Source organism: Wasmannia auropunctata, unplaced genomic scaffold (assembly GCF_000956235.1).
Source record: "Wasmannia auropunctata unplaced genomic scaffold, wasmannia.A_1.0 LD335973.1, whole genome shotgun sequence".
NCBI classification, from domain to species: Eukaryota; Metazoa; Arthropoda; class Insecta; order Hymenoptera; family Formicidae; genus Wasmannia; species Wasmannia auropunctata.
This window is the reverse complement of record NW_012026917.1, coordinates 361,620-381,706: the sequence shown is the minus strand read 5'-3', so window position 1 is coordinate 381,706 and position 20,087 is coordinate 361,620. Positions and strand designations below refer to the sequence as shown.

General features: G+C 37.5%; 2 protein-coding genes across 3 annotated transcripts; one reads left to right on the top strand and one right to left on the bottom strand.

Annotated features, from left to right (window-relative positions):
* The first annotated feature begins 7,089 nt into the window (after positions 1-7,089).
* LOC105454869 (solute carrier family 28 member 3) lies at positions 7,090-12,211 on the top strand. Its single transcript, XM_011697796.1, has 12 exons — positions 7,090-7,654; positions 7,943-8,002; positions 8,397-8,565; positions 8,667-8,838; positions 8,922-9,087; positions 9,590-9,784; positions 9,941-10,102; positions 10,218-10,311; positions 10,396-10,555; positions 10,645-10,813; positions 10,932-11,271; positions 11,366-12,211. Exons 1-12 carry the CDS (start codon positions 7,625-7,627, stop codon positions 11,458-11,460), a joined length of 1,812 nt encoding a protein of 603 aa, XP_011696098.1. The 5' UTR covers positions 7,090-7,624; the 3' UTR covers positions 11,461-12,211.
* A 140-nt stretch (positions 12,212-12,351) lies between these two features.
* Positions 12,352-14,032, bottom strand: LOC105454868 (ceramide-1-phosphate transfer protein). Of its 2 annotated transcripts, XM_011697795.1 has the most exons (5): positions 13,968-14,032; positions 13,608-13,877; positions 12,984-13,192; positions 12,738-12,913; positions 12,352-12,652 (listed from the first exon to the last, which is right to left on the bottom strand). In XM_011697795.1, exons 2-5 carry the CDS (start codon positions 13,733-13,735, stop codon positions 12,530-12,532), a joined length of 636 nt encoding a protein of 211 aa, XP_011696097.1. In that variant the 5' UTR covers positions 13,736-13,877; positions 13,968-14,032; the 3' UTR covers positions 12,352-12,529. The 2 variants fall into 2 exon arrangements, with proteins under 2 accessions (XP_011696097.1, XP_011696096.1); XM_011697794.1 differs by lacking the exon at positions 13,968-14,032 and having other exon boundaries at positions 13,608-13,960.
* Positions 14,033-20,087: the final 6,055 nt, after the last annotated feature.

The window sequence follows — 20,087 nt, the reverse complement described above, 5'->3', positions numbered from 1 at the left end:
GCAATGCGTCGATCAGACTCATCAGACGCTGCGAACGAGCCACGGCGAACAAAAAAATCCTGCGCTGTTATCGTCGTGTAAAGTAGGCGGTCTTGTATAGACGCGCATTGGCGCGCCTATCGAATGACGTAACGAAGTATGACGTATGCATAAAAGGGACGAGTGCGGGTAGCGCGGGAGAGCGGGGTTCTTGTGTGGAAGGACAAGGAACGGGCAGAACTAGATAGACGGTGAAACTGTAAGGACGTGAGAGTTACTGTTTTCGAGTATAGATTATCCACTGCGTGGACGACAGAGTCGATACTGTAATAATACAAGGCGTCTGAACAAGATCATTGTACTTCTGGCGTGATAAAGATAGTAAGAAAAGACACCCGAGTTAGTCAATTATCCTGACCTTTACAGTCGAAAAACCATTCGTGACCTGATTAATTCGCGAATGACAAAAAGATTTCGACTTGATACTAATTGATTCGAAACCAATCGATTACCGGGTTGTTCGAATCCCGCTTATTGTTGGTTCGATCATGACGCGTCCCGTCAGCTACCGATGGATTCTTTTATTGAAAAAGAAAAAAGAAAAAAAAAGATTGAAGACGAATGCACCAGTAAATTTTTCGTAATCGATGGGACTCGATCATAACAACCGGCATGTCCGAAGGTGTTTCTCGGAATTATTTTCATAGCTCGGGGGAAAGGATAACATGTGCGAGGAACGTCGAGCTTGGCGTTCGATGGCGACGCAGACAACATCTCTCGGGGAGAGAGGAACACATCGCGGCAGAAAAACCTCGCGCGTAAACATCGGACTCCTGGTCTCTCGGAGAACGTCGTCTCACCTGGCGTCGAGAGCTGAATCGCGGCCGGCGCGGCGCGGTGCATCCGAGATACGCCTTCCCTAATGACAGAGTCCCCTCTCTCCTCCGGGACCCCCCCTCTCTCTCTCTCTCTTTTTCTCTCTCTCTCTCTGCCTTCTCCCCCGAGAGACAGAAAGACGACGCCACGAGTGAGAATTTAAGACGCTCTGCCCACGCGCGCCAAATTATTCCGCCTTATGCCCGTTTCCTCCGATTGGAATTGTAAAAAAAAAGAGGAATTCCACCGACGCTGGCCGGCCGATCTCCCGGACCAGCGCGGCGCGGCACGAGGACTCCGCGCGAGACGGCTGCGCGGCGATGGGGGTAACGGGGAAGGAGGAAGATGCAGAAATGGAACAAAAAAGAAATGGAAATCGTGCAATTTGCATGGTCTCTCCGGCCAACACTCGGGCCCTCGACGTCTTCGCCTGCGAGAGAGAACGGAGGCAGACGGCAATCAAGATAAGGTTCTTCTCTTCTCGGGATCCGTCAGGGGATACTACGTTCTCGGTCCGCCTTCCCGATTCTTCGATCGCTTCGTGGAATCGGGATTTGAATTTCGGAGTGGATTGCGCAATCCGCGCGTCGGCACCCACGCGTGGGCGCGCAACGCAATCGTCTTCGGACCAGACGGTCATTTTAAAACCAATACCTGCCTATCGGGAATACGCAAATCGCCCGGAGAAGGAGATCTCCCTGTCTCCCCCTGTTTATCCCCTAGCTCACCGCTTGCCTCTTTCTCGACTTTTCGATATTTCATGCTTGTTCTGCGCAGCGCAGACGTACACTTTAAGACCGGAATGCGAGAGACGCACTTTTATAAACTTTCTAAGCCAAGTGTAAATTTCCTGTAAGCGCGCACTTTTAAAACTGGATAAGTCCAAAAGTCTCACAACACACACACACACACACACACACATAAACATGTATATATATACATGTTTTAAAATTTTAAGTAACTAAAAATGAAATGTCTCTTGCAAATTACATGAGAATAAAAAAGAGTAAGAAAGAACACATAAATCATAAACTACAAAATTTAATTACATGATTAATTATAAATATCATGTAATCAAATTTGGATATGTGCTTTTCTTAGTATAAAAAAAAATGATTCAAATTGATCAGATAAATGGATAACAATAAATGCAAGGAATTCGAGTATCTCTTTAATGGAATTTCCATTTTTAAATGAAATACAAATATAACAATGAAATTAAGAGAGTAGAACGGATATCGGAAGTACTGTAGGAGAATTACAAGGTGGAACACGATCTGTGTAGCCACCGAAGGGTGTCGCGTGCTGCGACAGACGATGACGGATGAATCGGCATTCCAACGAAACGAGAGTAAAGAAGAAACACGAGAACACGAGGAAGGAAGTGTACGTGCAGTTACGTATGTGTTCCCTCTGGTTAAATCGCATAATGACGAGATGGCTAATCACGAATTATGCCACGTACGCGACAACCGATTCATCGTCGTCGGGCATCGCGATTACGTAATTCCAATTTATAATGTGGCCAATGTTTTCATTCGACATAGTAAAAATTGTACAAAATATCCTATTACCAATTATGCTATACAGAAACTGGAGAGTAGAATAACTGCATCAGTTTCTAATAAATGGAGTAAAATGAAATAATAAATCTAAGACGCGCATAGATACGCACACGAAATTGCTGACAATGTAAAAGTCAGCTGTCTGTAATTCGAGTTTTAGTTTGAATTTTTACAGCGTCGAATGACAGGACAAAGTTGTGTACGCATTTCTGTTCTAACGAAATGGTTAAATTCGATGCTCTTGTTTTCGAGCCAAGGGAGGCGATAAGAAATGGCGGGACGTCGATGTTGACGGCGTCTCGAACGCGGCGTTCCAAGGCGAACCGTTTGAAACGAGGCGAAGAGGTATAGAGGGATGAAGGAGAAGGACGATGGAATTCTGCGGAATGTTTAATTTCCCTGCTCTCGTGTGTCCAGTATCAGGCAGTTCAGCAGGTACTATTTCCGCGGTCGAGGCAGTAGAGTCCGCATTTCCGCGCGTCGGATTCGTCTCGGAGTACTCGGAGAGTTATTCGACGTTGATACGATGGTTTCTTAAGCCATCTACGGCGATTTCGACAATCGATGGGCTCCCTGGAAGAACGTCGCGCATCCAACATTTTTTTAAATTTTACAGGAAATAAAAAAAAACGCTCTTTGACCTGATGAGTGATGAAGCGAACAGCATCGTTCGTTATACATGGCATAAAAATGTATTAAGACACCGAGAAAACTCGTAAACCTATTAGCACTTTTAAAGAGAATACTCGTGAAAGCCTTGAGAATATAAAAAAAATCATGTTAGCCAATTCACGAGCGATGTTTTTCCATTAAAACATCACTTTTTTCATAAAAATGATGGTTGCAACATTTTTCCAGGCAGCCCTTCAATCGATATCCGCGAAACGCGATGTTGTAGCTCGCCACGAATGTACGAGTTACGTTCTGCAAATTTGGCTATTTATATTGCTCTTGGCGCGATGCCAGAAATCTAAAGCTGGCACGCCTAGCTACGCTACCATGTGCACGTAGAAAATAGAATAATTTTCGCGTAGAGTTATCAAGGCCGCGCAGTAAAGCAGACGTAAATAAAAAGGAGATCTATTGCCCAAATAGTCTGGGCTCATGGTGGTCGGATGGAACAGTATAAATATAGTATACGCAATGAAACAGATTAGAATTTCATATATATTGCTATGGTATGCAATAAAACAGATTAGAATTTCAATATTGTTAAATTCTGTAATCCAAAAATCTACCAAGTAAATTTTAATAAAAAAACCTAGTATTATTTCGATCGCTCTCTGTGCGCAACGATTATGTCAGATAATAAGATGCTGCACAGGCTAATTTCTTTCCTCTCAAAAACCTTTGTTCCTCTTTCTCGAGTAACAGCAGACCGTTTGTAAATATCACGAAGTCTAAAACATTCGGCAGACTAAACACATTATTACGTCATGTGACAGTGTCGAAAAGGGAGTCCAAGCGGAATATAATCCACTAGTGAAAGCAGGCCTTACGTCGGCGAGAATTATTTCTGTTTATATCGTAAAAAATTACGCTGATCTAATCAAAACATTTACTTGACAATTTATACAACTCGCGGCTATCTAAAATGTACAGAATGCACAAATCGAAAACAAGGAGGAGGCTAGCGTGGTTTCAAATAGGTGATTTCCGCAGAACATCTTTTTTTTTAACGACTCACAATAGTCTCGCCCGAGAAATAGATTTGAATTACCTCGGCTCTTTATCAAACGGAAGGGAGAACGCTTACAGCGCGAAGGTAGAACTCGATCCGTCGCGCATCGCTTCAAACAAAAATTCGAACATGATTCTCAGCAAAATAATGTTCTCTCGTCGCGCGTCGTCTCGACGAGATAAGCTCATCTTCGGTTTTTTTGTTCCTCGCCAGCAGCCAGACGGTTTAGCCTTGAGAGCCTCCGATTACTCGGACTTCCTGCTTCGTGATTTATACAGGACAATCTATATCTTTGTGTGGATTTAACAATAAACGTGTAGGATATCGTGAATCATCTGAAAAATATTGTAGCGTTAAGCTCTTTGACTAATTTAGGGTTAGTTACTCGAGTGTGTTATCGACTATATATCATCAATATATGCGTGTTCTTTTGAAATCTGTACATTTCTTCGTATACTGCAAAGTATTCCGTATCAGTTTACCGGATGTTTTTAAATAACGCATACGACTTTCCAAAATTAAGTTCATAATCTCATTACAACATTATTAACGTATTGCATTTTAATATAGTATAACACATGACATGTCGTATTTCGAGTTTCGAAATTCTACATGCATGTTTTGTGTGTATGTGACTAGAAATAATTAGATTACAAAATCCTTTATTTAATTTTTATAATTAATTTTAGATTTCGTTTTTAATGTAATATAGCTAAAACTGTTTTACTAGCTAAGACTTTTAACAATTGAAACTCAAAATTAACGAATTTATGAATACTAACATTCGTATTTATGAAATAAATTGGATCTCATCTTGAGAAAAATATCAGGATCAATATCAAGAGAGAAGTCACAGGGAAACGCAATTATATACGGCTCTAAATCTAATAATTCTTATCATCGAACGTTTAATTGTATTACATTGAACTGCAAAATAGAATAGATAAGTTTGCCCACTTTATCACCGCCGTATCATTAAATCACTTTTATATTCGAAGTCAAGTTCATCTAAAAATCACGCCGAACAAATAAACATTAAGATACTACCTATCGATAACTCATGACGTTTACGATTACTTTGTAAATTCTTTTATATAACTTTACGATATTTCTATTTGTCATCCTTCTTATTCAAATGTATTTAACAAGAGACACGCGGTAATGTTTCGCGTCAAGGACATGCGTAGCATGTGTACTGCTTATTGAATGATAGTTGTTTGTATGAATATAAAGAACAATTTGATATTTATCTTTGATGTTTATCTAAAATTTATATCTTTTCATTTAAATTTAAAGTCCCTTATCAAACATAATTGTATGAAAGGATTATAATATTTATAATTCACACAATATATAAATAAAATTACAATACGTTTATTTAAAATTATTAAAAAGATACGATGCACATATACATATATATATATATATATATATATATATATATATATACTAAATTTGAACTTCTTGGTAAATACAAATAATAACTGCAAAAGTATTATACGTTATCGTTAAATGTATGCAAATGTGTGTGACTCTGCAAGCGTCCCCAATATAAGTCAGAACGTAGGCAATTTTCTGTCATAGTTTTCTATCCGTCATAGTTTTTTATCGTTCTTGCATCGAAGAAAAAAAAACCGTTGCAGTTATGTCACGGTCATTGTTGTACGCAATTACATAATAACCACTTCAAAACGCATTTTTTTCACGGCCACCGAATTGTGTGCGAGGCATGGCCCCGTCTTCCGGTTTAGTTCTCCAGTTTCTACGTCTCGTCCTGTTTATCGGCAATACCGATTAACTGCACGCCCATGCGTCTGAGTCGTGGCGGCGCGAGAATTTTTATGCACCTGTTTAGATTGCATCTCACGTGTCAGACCTCGCGGCGATCCGTTAAGACACGTCGCGTGATGGTTGCACGTGTACGCATGCGAGAATGACACGAAGCAAAATACGCAATTTGATATTTTTCATTCGTCTTTTGGTATCAGTCTGACAAATCGCTCGCTATCATTTACTTTTCATTAATAAGATAAATAATAAGAAAACTCAAGGTAAGATTAGCTATGTGGAAAGAGCTTGTTTCCGTTAATAAATCGCGTAATAAAACACAGGAAATACAGTCAAAAGTGATTTCCGTCAAATAAAGTTTTTGATGCGATTATGATAATTTAAAAGATAAATTCCGTATCGTTGCACCGTTGAAGTAAACATGATTATTGTATCACGCTCGCGAGACGAAAATTTTAAGAATTGAATAATACACAACGATGATATAAGAAATTATATAAACTATATAAATAGTAGTACGTAATTTTATATTTAAACGCGTTTTTTCAAGACATGTAAAAAAAGATATTTTTAAAATAAACACGTATGTTCTAACGTGCACAATGCAACAAGCAACGAGATTTATAATTGTAATTATATATAAGAAAAGGTCTTGAATTTATATATTTTTATGAAGAACATCCTTGCATCTTCATTCTTTGTCGTAAATAACGCTTGATGTTTAAATTAAATTAATTAATGTTTACTTTTGCATTATTTAAAAGATAGTTGGAGAAATAAAGTTTTTTAACAAAATATATCTAATCAATTGCGATAAGTTTAACAATTCTCAGAGAGATAAGCATATGTAATTTTGCCACGTGTGTGTAAATTATTTCGAAAAATTTTATATAAATCGGAGGATTCGGAGGAAACATGACTGTATCAAGTATTGTACATAGTAATAAAATATTAAGTTGAAGGTCGAAAGAATATGTATTCCGAGATATCGCTTACAGAAACTCGTAAGTGAAAAGAAATGTGATGAATCTGAGACATTCTATATCTCAGCAAAATTCATCATGTTTCAACGATTGCAAAAGAGGATTCGCATTATCTTTTTTCATTCAAAATGTCATAGTAAGAAGGGAGTATCCCCACTCGTAGTCCGCGTACCTCGTTGTGCCTTGCACAATGTCTCCATCACCGATTTTCAGTAGTTCCCGGTCGTCTTATCATGTTGCACGTAGTTAATAAGCAATGCCTAGCGTTTTTACAGTGTACATACATTTTTTGCGTGTCATCGAATTGTTTTCTTCGTTAAGCCACAACATCTTAAGTATTTATCGCGAAACGTCAATGCGCAGATAACCTGATTAATAGATACTAAAATTGTGATAAAATTAATATACAGTTTTATCAGCTTTTCAAATTAGAAAAGCGATTTAATGGGGATTGATGTAGAAAAAATTTCAAACTATTAATCAAATTATGTTTGTGTGACCTGATGTATGAAAATCATAATAGTGTGTCGATTACCTACATACAAATTGTCAAAGTTTTACAAGGCGCCCTGTTATCAACGTTATCTGCTATACAACTTCAATGAGATTACAAAGTGTACGAGAATTATTATTCCCTCGCATGTCGGGAAACACATTCTTCCGTTTTGCGTCAGTATAGCGAAAAGAGTGTCGAAAAGAAGACATATGTATACATATATATTTTAATAAAGTGTGGTGAAAGGCAGTGAGACATGTCTGGAAGGGTGAACCAGGCATTTGAAGTAATTTCTCTTTTCTATCAATAACATTCTATTAAGTAATATGTAGATTGTAATTTACAGTGAAATTTATTAAATATTCAAGAATATATTTTTTTATATTAATAGTAATTATTAATAGTATTAAGCAAGTTGAAATATATAAATATATTCAACGAAATATACGTATATATTTTTTCTACGTATTATCTCCATTATATCTTTTAAATCATCATTAATTTTCTCTATATTTAACTCTTATATTTATTCGATAAATGCTATTAAAAAAAGTTCGTTACTTTTGATTAATAGGATAATCAGTTAGATATGTTAGAAGATGGTCGTCGGAAAAGTGAACCTATTACGCATCAGGTAAGCATATCAGTTTGTTATTGCAAAAAAATGCTTTTGTTTGAAATCATTGATATGATACACATCAGTGTTTGAAATGCTCAATCATTCAACATAATATTTTCAAGCGCATTTTCGTGCGGAAACAATTAAGATAATAATAACTATACAGAAGCAGAATATATAATTTGCTACAGTTAATGAGTAACAATACTATCAATGTAACGTTATTTTTACATATAAATTTATTTTAATAATAAATTAATAAAAATTAAAATAAAGATAAAGCAGAATAAAGTAGTTTTACATTATTGTTGTTTAAAATTTTGTATAACACTAATAATTTAAAACATTATTAATCCAATAATTTCAAGCAATATTAGTCAATAATACATAAAGTACATTGTTTTCACAGAATAGTAATTCTTATCGTCAAGCAAAACCACCTTGGGCAACCAACAGCAATGCAATCAACGCTTATCTTTCAAAACACCGAAGAGTTTTTAAGATTTTTTGCCTAATAATTTTAAATCTTTTTATAATAACCTATATAATCTTCGCGGGTATATATTGGGGAAAAAACCGTGAGTTAATTTGTTTCAGCAGAACTTAATTTTGACTGATTGATCGATTTAAATTTACAAAGAAAGACACTTTCTTCATTGAGATTTTTTTTTCTTTTTAGAAAAAAATTGCGATTTTCAATGGTGTGAAGGGTATGGTTTACTACTTATACTTACTGGACTTACTTATCTTGGTTTATTTTATTTTTTGATCGTAAAACGATATTTTGGCAAGTACATTTTAAGATGCTGCCGACCAGCAACGAGTTTCTTGGAGCGCTTGCAAAGTACCAAGTAAAAAATTAACGTTATTTTGTTCAATAATTTAAATGATTTACAATATAAACGATTAATGCCGACATTATGAAAACTTTTAGATACGGGACGCGTATTGGAATGGCGATTATTTATTTGATTATACTAATAGCCATTATTACTTTCCTTATTATCGATACCGCAAATTCGAGAAACAGGCTAATTGGTATTCTCTGCGTTATCGTCTTGCTAGGATTAGGTTGGATTTTCTCTAAACATCCGGGACAGGCAAGTTGATCGTATCTTGAGTTTGATATCATAAAGCGCCGACTCCGATCTATCTGTCAATTCTTACGTCATAGAAAATGAATTTCTTATCACCATTGCTCGAAATAAATCTACGAGAGAGTAATTGATTCGCGGATTTCACATTTTATAATAATTATTCCCGTCTGTCGCATCAACTCGAACGCGTTCCAATTATTATGACACATACGCGAGCGTTGCCCGGGGAAAATTACTGCGAGGCATGTGGGTAGACGCGTCGCCAATTCCACTAGAATTAACCCACTTCATTAAATCATCTAATGCACTTAATGCACGCGGATCTCTTGTTCATAATTTTTTATACGCCATATATTCCATTTTCCAGGAAAGAAAAGAAAGAAATTCGAATATTAAGTACAAATTTAAAATAACTTAAATTCTTTTAAAACATAAAATCGTTGATGTAGTTTCTCTCATTTATTGCAGCTTTCAATTATTTTAATATAATCTCATATGTATACAGATCAATTGGAGACCCGTCATTTGGGGCTTGATTTTACAATTTATACTTGGACTTATTACGCTTCGATGGCCCGTTGGTCGTAGTATTTTCCAGTGTGTGTCTGGGAAAGTGGCCACTTTCTTGGATTACGCTAAAGCTGGCGCCAGCTTTGTATTCTCGAACGATCTAGTTACCAAAGGAGTCTTCGCTTTTAGCGTCAGTTGATTTTGCATCATAATATGTTTAGAAATGTAAAATAAAATTTTATCAGGAAATTTTTACATTGCTTAGTGTATCTTCGTAATGATTTTCCTTTGATTTATAACTTTTTGTATTGTTACAAACTACTACTAATATAAATTACTTCATTAGGTGCTGCCTGTGATTTTTTTCTTCAGCTTCGTGGTGCAAATCATGACCTATCTCGGTGCGATGCAATGGATTATCATAAAGCTAGGATGGATTTTGCAAAGCATAATGGGTACAACGCTGTGTGAGTCATTATCCACCGTGGCTAATCCTTTCATTGGGATGGTAATATTACTAAATTTATTGCCATTGTTTAAGCAACTAAAGTACAATAATTCGTATTCTTCCGCAATATTTCTAATTCCAATTTAAAACTATACTAATTTATTTTGCCTTTCAGTCCGAATCCCCCCTTATGATTACACCGTACATCAATGATTTAACATCCTCAGAGTTGCATGCCATATTGAGCTCGGGATTTTCCACGGTTTCCGGTATGTCACATACATTTCATAAATGCACGTGTCACTGACAGCATTAAATTTCAATTTATAATTATGTTTGCCCACCCGTTGCAGGTTCGGTATTAGCCGCATATATAGCATTCGGTGCTAATCCGGCTCATTTAATAACCGCTTCCATAATGTCTGCACCGACCGCTTTAGCCTTTTCCAAGCTTTTTTATCCCGAAACTGAGCAAAGCAACACGAAATTCGAAAATATCAAACTTGAGAAATCGTAAGTGCTTCATAAATCGGACATTTTTAATTTTTGCGAATTACTGGTCTTAATAACGGCTGTGTTATAAAAACTTCGATTGTAATTAGATCGGACAGTAGTATTTTGGATGCCGCAACGAATGGCGCATTAGCCGCGCTTCCAATCGTTTTAGGCATAATTGCAAATATCGTAGCTTTTGTAGCTTTCATTGCATTTGTAAATGGAGTGCTCTCTTGGTTCGGTGGTCTCGTTGGTTACGAACAACTGAGTCTCGAGGTAGACAAATTTTTCGACACATTTTTTATTTTACCGGCTTCTAAAAATTTATATGCATTTAAATTATATTTACTATTTAATATTCTTTGGGGCAAACTGTAAGATTGTAGTTTTGCAGATCATACTGGCGTATGTTTTTATGCCGCTAAGTTGGCTGATGGGTGTTCCTTGGGAACATTGCGAACACGTGGGAACGTTGATAGGTTTAAAAACAATGGTCAATGAATTAGTCGCTTACCAAAAGATGGGCGAGATGAAGGAGGAAGGCAAATTATACGGAAGATCGGAAGCAATAGCCACATTCGCGATCTGCGGTTTTGCGAATCCAGGATCAATCGGCATTCAGGTCGGCGTTTTTTCATCTTTGGCGCCTGAAAAGAAAGAGCAAATAGTGAATGTCGTTGTACGAGCCTTCGTTACTGGTACCGCCGTCTGTTTCCTCACAGCTAGCGTCGCCGGTAAAGTTGAAATTCGCCGTTAATAACATGGCTGTTATATTCTCCCTCACATCGAACAATTTACTTTATCGGATATTATTTCATTTTGTTTCAGGTATGTTAATTGATGACGAATTATTCTCTTCCGCAAACAGTACAACAATATCAAACTTTACTTCAACAACACTAACTTCGTTAAATGTAATTTAAAAAATTGCATTAGAATTAGGAACTGGCATCAGTTCCTAATTCTAATGTAGTGAACATATCGCATTGAACTTCATATATTAATCATCTCATCTTTAAAATTTTCCGCTTTGAGAAATGACAGTAAGCAAAACAACTGCAAAATAATTATAAGCCCAGATATCCAATTTAATAATGGCCAATTTAATAATATTTAATTTTGAAAATTACCTATTTCAAGTGTTAAAGCATTATTGTTTAGTGCTTTTAATACTCAAAATAAGTAATTAATTACTACATTCCAGTATATTAAATTATTTCTAATAATATTAAGAGGTAGTAATATATTTTCTCTATCACGCTGGCCAGTTGATAGGGGGATCAATTAATTTTATTTGGATGATATGTGCACAGGGCAAGATACTCTCGGTAATTTGCCATTACCTTTTTCGAGAGATGGCGATTGAATAAAATCAGATATTTTTGTTTTGTTATTGATGCGGTCGGATTTGAATCCGGATCTGCGGCATAAAGAGCAGAAGCATAACTCTCTATGCCACATGATGATGAATAAATATTAAGAGGTAATAATAGATAAGAGGTATTGCTGGTAATAATAATAATAAAAAGAGAATGAAATAAACTTTATTATAATCTTTTTATCAGATAATAAATTTTTATACAACATAGAAATATATTATATAAATAGCGCACATTGCCGAGCCTGACCAGAAACGTTGTTTAAACCTAATAAAATTAATTTCGAGCCCAATAACATATATTAACTGTAAATTAAAATGACAAAAGAAATCACATTACATAAGTGATATACTTACGTACGCTTGTGCCACTATTTGTACATTATCAGTATACTAATTTTACATACGTATAATATCAATTATAAAGAAGTACGTATTCTCGTAAATAAGTTGGCGCTTATTTATTAAGAATTAATTGAAAATATTAATTCTACAATGTCTTAGTAATATCGCAATGCACAATATCTTGAATACATGCGGAATGTTGCGTGCCGTATTTCGGAAAGCTAGACGTTTCAGATGAAGTAATTCCTTTGTTCATTTTCTACGATCGTTCATGGTAGACCGTGCAACTCATAAATGTCATAAATTTTATGAGTGCGGCTTAACACGTCCCCAGTCACCTCCAACATTTTGGGCAAAACATCTATGTTCCGCTGAACATTGTCACCGCAGACCTGAGGATCAAATGCAAGTGAAGTAATCTATTCTAGATATATCATCTATTTCGTAATTCTAAAGCAATTCTGGTAACTCATTTACCTTTTTCAACAAAGCCTCTTTAGAAGGCATAGTGTACATCGCAACTTTTGCAGCTTCTCTAATCACCCATGGATGATGCTCGGCTAGGGTTTTGTTATACGCATCTTGACAACAACGACCCGTTTTATCGAGGTCCGAGAGATCACTCAGTTGTAGTAGAAATACCTTAATAAAATCTAGAAGGTCAAGTAACGCAAGTCAGCTGCGAATTTCTAAATAATATCAAGAGGTATAACAATGTAGTACCTAAACCTCTGTGTAGTCGCAATAAAGTACGTGCGCCATTGACAAACTTGGGTTTCTTTAGAAGATTGTTGTCTCTCTCATATTCAATCATAGATATGACAGTTGTATAATTCTGAGCGTCTTTATCTTTCAGTTCAGCCAGTACGTCTATCTTTTGCTTCAGATCGGAAGAGACAAAACTGAAGACACTGCCCATCAGCTGAAAAAATCTGCATGTGCACGAAACACAAATCTCTTATATAAACGTAATCTCAAATCTGATATCACAGATTAATAACAGATAATACAATCAATTTGCTGAGTTAACGAGGCAAATAAAGTGACAGATAGCAGCAAAAGAAATGTAATTACAATAATGTTAAAGAATTACAGTTTTTATATTATTACTTGTTACATATTTAATTAAAATTTATTAAATTTTGTATTAAAGACAATATACACAATATTTAATATAACTGTTATTTGCTTTTAATTATTTAGATCATTTAGATATGTTGCAAAGATGTCAAAGATTACCTGCCAAATGTCAACCATAATAAATCAGATACCTAACGATTTGAGATTCATGCACGATGAGTAAAGGTTATGTTAAATGATGAAAAATAAGTCAACGATCCAACTTACTTATATAGTTCGCTGTAGGCGTCTAGGTATTCTTTCAGATCGATATCGTCATTTTCCAGGAGAGCTTGATCAAAATGATCGTGTACCGTGCGCAAATCGAAATAACTTAATTCCGGTCCCTCCGCCATTGTATGGTTACTGCATTCAACACTAGAATCGAATCTGCTTCTGCGCCACGACGACGATAAGTCGTTGTGTTATCTTCTTTGAATCCTTAAAGCTTGAAATCAGACCGCAGACATGATCATTTGCTTATCACTGCAACGATTACTGTAACAGGTGGCACATGACGTATTCAACGCTTTGACGTGTTGCGAGGGCGTCATTTCAAGATCGATGACAGTTTATTCTTGCACTTACCGTTTGAGCTGTTACATTCTAAATTCGAAGCTGTGTGACAAAGAACAGAGAAGCATACAACCTAGCGCACTCTGCTTAAGATCATATCTAATCTTCACACGATAACATTGTTGAAGAGTGTAAAAATAATTGTGCCTAGGCATAATAATACGTTTAATGTACATTTTATATGATCAAATGATCAAATCTTGCCAATGATTTAAAATAAAAACAGATATAAAAGATAGAAATTTAAAGAATGAAGAGGAAAAAAATGGAAGGTAACGTCAATGATGACAACATTTAAATTTTAACGGCTTAAATAAAAGAAATTATAAAGCCTTTCTAGCAAAGTTGTTGCTATGTTAAATATCTTGAGTACAAAATTTTATCACATTTTTTTTCGCATTAATAAAAAATAATGTGAGGCGGGGAAAGGCATTACCAATAGAAGAGAAATAAGGTATTTCACTGAACAACACACATTCGAACACAGTCAACATGGTTGCCTACATGGTACCGTCATTCTCCACGAGAAGCGCTACATTCGAAGAACTCATTCTGAACCACACTATACATTCAAACTGAGCAACATTTTATATCGTAAATAAAAATGTATACACATTCCTAAATACGTCTGAAAATTTAATTTTATTCAATAATCTTTTTCACTATCGTGCAAATATTGCATTTTGATTTTCTCATCAAACATAAAACGTGCGCGTACGCTGGCAGAAGACTACTACGTCTTTCAATACATAGCAGGAATTGTGTTTGCACATTATTTACTCCCGACCTCTATTTGTCGAACAATCGTCCTGCGCATTTACCGATTTGGTTTCAACAAGGGGAACCGGGGGAAACTCCTGCAAATAACTTCCCACCTCGTCTTCGGCTTATTTGGACCGGAATATTTCAGCATTTCTATGTACTAAATGAGATAAAAACACGCGCTCAATAGAATTAAGCTTAACTTTTCTCTTCGATTAATATATATCTACAGAACGTAATAGAATCATTATCCTCTCATGATTGTGAATTTTAATATACGATTTATTGCTTTGAGATAATTATGTTACGCATATTAAATACGTGTAATATCGATCGTATGCGTTAAAAGAATGTATATAATGAAAATGATATTCTATTTTATTCTCTTCAGTCTGAATTGTTTCTCCAAGTAATTGTCTGCCTAATTTGATTATTCGTCCAACTGTGCGTCTGATAAATTGAATTTATGACATGCCTCGGCCCATTCCCAAGTATTATTACTGCATATTAATGCTGCTCATGGCTCACAGCGGTGCTCACAGAGTCACACGGTCATTGATATCGTACGTGACAGGGAAACAATAAACAAAGAATACTAAAATCTCGACGATAACACGTCGCGCTTCGCATAGGTAACCGGTCTCCCTTGCGGGCGTTAAATAATTCACCGCAACTGGGACCGGGAAAGCGGGGGTTTTGCGGAGGCAAGCGAGGCAGGCGGGGTTGGTTGAAGAGCCGATTAAATATTCAGATGTCCCTCAACGTAAATAGAGTAAAGTCAAGCGCGACGTCGTATAAGCGCGGAGGCACATAATCTGAAAACTATGCGAGGTCGGAAACGAGAACAGATCTTCCCTGTCCGATAACGTTGACTTTCTACAGCGATACGACGATGTATCTTCGGCGGATCGGTTCTCCCAAAAAAGTCCTGCCGCGACGAGAAAGAGATCGCCGCCGAGGAATATACGCGTGCTCGCGGAGAGAATCGCGATGAATATTCCGGTCGGACAAAGCGTGCGCGCCGTGCCGGAATGTTTTTACGACGGCTACACATTTCCGGTCAAGCGATCTCACGGGGCGACGACTTCAACGACCAATCGCGCGACGACGTCGTAGCTGCGGCGCATAAAAATATGTCACTGGGGTGCCGTAATATCTCCGTTGTTGAGACTTATCGACGAGGAAGACGCTCTCCCTCTCCCCGGGAGATTGCCCGGGCATGGCACGCATCAGCGATCGTATCTTCCCTCAGTGGGCACTTTTCTCGTTTCCTTTATCGCTTCGCTCTCGAAAACACGAAACCAACCGCCGACCGGCTGGAAAAAGAATCGTTCAACGAGGCGTGCATCGCGCCGATCGTTCTAATTATCTCAGTAACCCAATCCATCCGTCGCGCGCCGTGTCTTGGCTTCCCGCCTCCCTTCGCGGGAACTTCTCGATTCTCTCGTCTCGGTCTGCCGCCGGCCTAGCAGCAGCATACAACCCTCCACGATTCTTCTCCGTCGTTGCCGTCGTCTTTCATACGATCGTCCCTCCTCGTCTCCATCCCGTCGCACATTGGACGTCCGGTCGCACATCCTTGTCTCTTTCCCCTCTCTCTTCTTAGTAGCTCGCCGTCTCCTTCTTTCGATCTCGGAGTCTAACTGCGGAATCGTCGACGACCGCCCATCTAAGTTTAACAATTAACGCTCGAGCGGGGAAAAATAAATTAATTGCATGCAGCCGGAGCGCGAGACGTGTCACGAACATTCGATCTAATCGACGGAGATTCCAGCTATCCGGCATAGAAGATAAATAGAATTTCTTTTGCCTACTTTGCGGTTAGAACACATTTTTAAACTCTTGTATCGTCTAGATGTCTGTCTATAATTTTTCATAAGATTATGAATATAAGTATATATTGTGAAATGTCGATTGATTTTTACTGGCTAATGATATTCAACAAGACTATTAACAAAGCAAAAATATAAATTTAACTGCTGTTTTTGACTGCTATTTTTTAATTGACTATTAATATTTTCTAACAGCTATTAAAAAAAAAAAGAATTTCGAAAACGCCGTATCTTCTATCTTCGCCCTCAACTTTCTCCCTTTTACATCGTTCTTTTGTCCCGATTGTCAGGGATGTCAGAAAGGACAAGACGACAACTAGCGGGAGACGAGAAGGGTGTTTGTCATATGTCGATAGGCGTCAGAATTGACACATTCGCCGAGTGCGAAACGGAAGTGGCGTTTGGGGCGACGTACCAGAGGGATTCGAGGGTGCAAGACAGATAAATATTTGAGGAATTTGTTGTCTCGGATGAAGGCGGCGTAAGAGACTCATCGCTTGTTTGGCGGTTCTGTAAAAGGAATTTCAGTCGATTCTTACAGTTTTTGCATACAGGAGATGCCGAACTGCTAAGAACATATATGTATATTTTATATAGATTTATATGTATGTATATTTTTTATATGTATATATTATTAAAATATACATATAATATATGTGTGCTCAAGTATCGTCAAAAAAGTGTGAACTTATATATTTGTTTCATTTCGATTGCTATTAAAGCGCTACAATTAATATCTGACTATTTATTTTCAAGAAGGAAAAAGTCCTAAATTTTTCAGCGAAACGTCAGACGTGAACGGAAGAAAGATACAACGGACGGAGGAAGAGAGGAACAATGAGAAATTTCTAACCCTTCGATATACAGCGTTACACCCTCGTGTGCGGTTCGTAGGAAAAGTTTTAGGTGAACTGCGTACAAGGGGTGCAGACACGGACCTTTTCGCAAAAGGGTCTAACGACAGTTTTGTATCCCGTGGAAAATCACTGTCAACCAACAAGAGTCTGTAAAGTGTCGCATTATACAAATACATACATACGCACGCTTGTAGAGTCGTAGCCAAAAGTGCATGGACCGCGGCTGTGTTGTAAAAGTTTCCAAGAACCTAGAACACATAAAAAGATGCAAAGTTTAATTCGCGAAGTAAACAAGTAGAAGATACAAACGCGTTTAAAGATTCATCTTATGCTTTAGAATTTATGAGCTTTTAATATATTTTAAATTACACCTATATTTTTATTTAATATATTTTAAATAACAGCTCTTATTATATAATTAATCAATTTTCTTTTTTTTAAGATGTTATATAATAAAGATGTAAATGTAGTAAGATATTAAAAATTATCTATCGCGGAGCCACAAATTGAGGTAATTGGGACAGTTTTAATTTAAACTTTTGTCGGTGACCGTACGTGAAGTAAAGGCGCATACTCTCGCACACACGTACACACACTTAACGGCGGGATGTAACAGATACAGACGGCGCCTGCGAAAAGCCCGGATACCCAGGGTAAAACGAGCCTGGGAAGTTCATTAATGGATTAAGAGTGCTCGATCGATACGATTAGCGCGACGTGGCCAGCCGCTTCTGATATGCACAACATGCGATTCGAACGTAACCTAGAATCCATGATTTTGTCATGCCATGGGAGGTGATTAATTGGAAAACAGGGAAATAAAAACGTTTTCGTGAAAAGAATTATGTTGTCAATTTGACTCCGGATAACTGCATTGATCTGAATCGCTGGTATTTCAATCGGACCTTTTTTTTCACGTTACACAGAGAAGCATTTGTTATTTTTTTTTTATTCTGGCATTAGAGAGATTATAAAGCTATAATACTTTTATAAATGTAATTATTTCAGAATGGCAAACGTTGTTTCTTTCGATATATAATTATAAGGTATTAGAAGCCGATATATAAAATTCGATATAATTATAAGATATATATTTATCTTTTCACCAGGCTTTATATCGATCTTCGGGATTGATATGAGTGCCGTGTAACACACGTCCCCCTAGTCCTTCGTATGCGGGGGTTGAATTTTAAAACTACCCTCTAGAGAGAAGCGAGGAAGCTCTGCGTCTTTCGAAATCAGACCGTGTGCGGTCCTGTTCTTGCGTAAGAAACTACATATCCCTCGGGATCGCGCATCGATACATGTATCCCTCTCGTTGTTGTCATTCAGGAGGCCGTTCTCTCAGAACTTTCAACTAGATATTTGATTCGAACTGTCAACAGAAAAGGGCATGGCTCTACGGCCGGGTACATCTAAACTGTCAACTGTTGTTAAAGTTATCTCGCGTATAGATTCCCCCACAAAGCATTAACGTCAATATAAATCTATGTAAGACATGTATATATCAACGTAAATATACGTCGTCCACCGATCACTTGAATTACTTGGAAGACGGTCCCTTTCGTAGTTCGATCTCTTTGAAGATTAAAGAGGAACACCAAGTATTTTCCAGTCCCATGTGACCCTTTATGTCGCACCATCTTTTTCATGGTGCTTGAACTATACGGTCGTGAACTGGTTAGATGAGGAGTTTCGCGACGAAAGAGGGGGGGGAGCGTCGAAGACAGGTGGTAGTAGGAGAGAAGGTAGATGGAAGGAAGCAAGGTGGTAAGACTCTGGCAAGGGTGGCGGTTGGCCGGAGGTTTCAAGGTGGAGTCGGGGTTGCTGTCGCGGCTCTAATAAGCTACCCCCTCAAACCTCGTTCCACGTTACGACCCTTACATCCCTTTACGGGTACCGAGGGCAGCCTTGCAATTTGATAAACTGTCACGAGCGTACGACCATGTTATCCGAAACTAGCCCGGGAACTTGGGAGAATTTCTTAGCTATCGAATTTCTTCGTTCGATTATCCGTGTTGGTTTTACAACGCTAGAAATTTCACAACGCCTGGTACGACGAAACACGGCTTTTATAAGTTAAAATCGTGAAATGTAATTTTCGTGGAACGTATTAGAATTATGCGAGGGAACTCTTTATGCGAGATTCAAATGAATAGCCTTGGTAAACTAACAAACGTCACGTTTCCATTTCCATGTAAATCGGGCGATCATAAGTCGGCTACATAAGATCTTGAGAAAGATTGCTGCATTAGTAGTTAGTTCCGGGTGGACGCCTGCCTTTGATGAAACCACCGAAGCATAAACCAGAATAGAGATTGTAAGGGAGTATAGCTATGCGACAACTACATATATTTAAATCTGCGGGATATCGATAGGATGGATTTACTCGTGCCAGGTTCTCTTTTTTTTTTATTACAAATGTCAATCAATGAAAACAATTGAAAAAAATATTAAACACGCTCTTTGCTTGGGAAAGTAAAGAGATTCTTCAAGAAATTAAAAATGTATCTCGTCATAAATAAGAGAGCTAAAATCGTTGATCGATTCTTATGACTGAGCTAACTTCATCGATTGAATGAAAGGAGAAAGGGAACTACTGGCCAACACAGCTGTGCCACGGGAGCCCGAAGATCGGGGGAACGTAGGCTCTTGGGAAATGATTCCACTTTGCAAGGGGC

Excerpts from the sequence above, each read along its gene's own strand:
- LOC105454869 (XM_011697796.1), top strand. The coding sequence starts at position 7,625 with ATGTCTGGAAGGGTGAACCAGGCATTTGAA. Across the intron at positions 8,839-8,921 it reads GAGCGCTTGCAAAGTACCAA|ATACGGGACGCGTATTGGAA; the intron begins GTAAAAAATTAA and ends GAAAACTTTTAG. Across the intron at positions 10,814-10,931 it reads ACGAACAACTGAGTCTCGAG|ATCATACTGGCGTATGTTTT; the intron begins GTAGACAAATTT and ends GTAGTTTTGCAG.
- LOC105454868 (XM_011697795.1), bottom strand. The coding sequence starts at position 13,735 with ATGGCGGAGGGACCGGAATTAAGTTATTTCGATTTGCGCACGGTACAC. Across the intron at positions 13,193-13,607 it reads GCCTACAGCGAACTATATAA|ATTTTTTCAGCTGATGGGCA; the intron begins GTAAGTTGGATC and ends GTGCACATGCAG. Across the intron at positions 12,914-12,983 it reads GCGACTACACAGAGGTTTAG|ATTTTATTAAGGTATTTCTA; the intron begins GTACTACATTGT and ends TTGACCTTCTAG.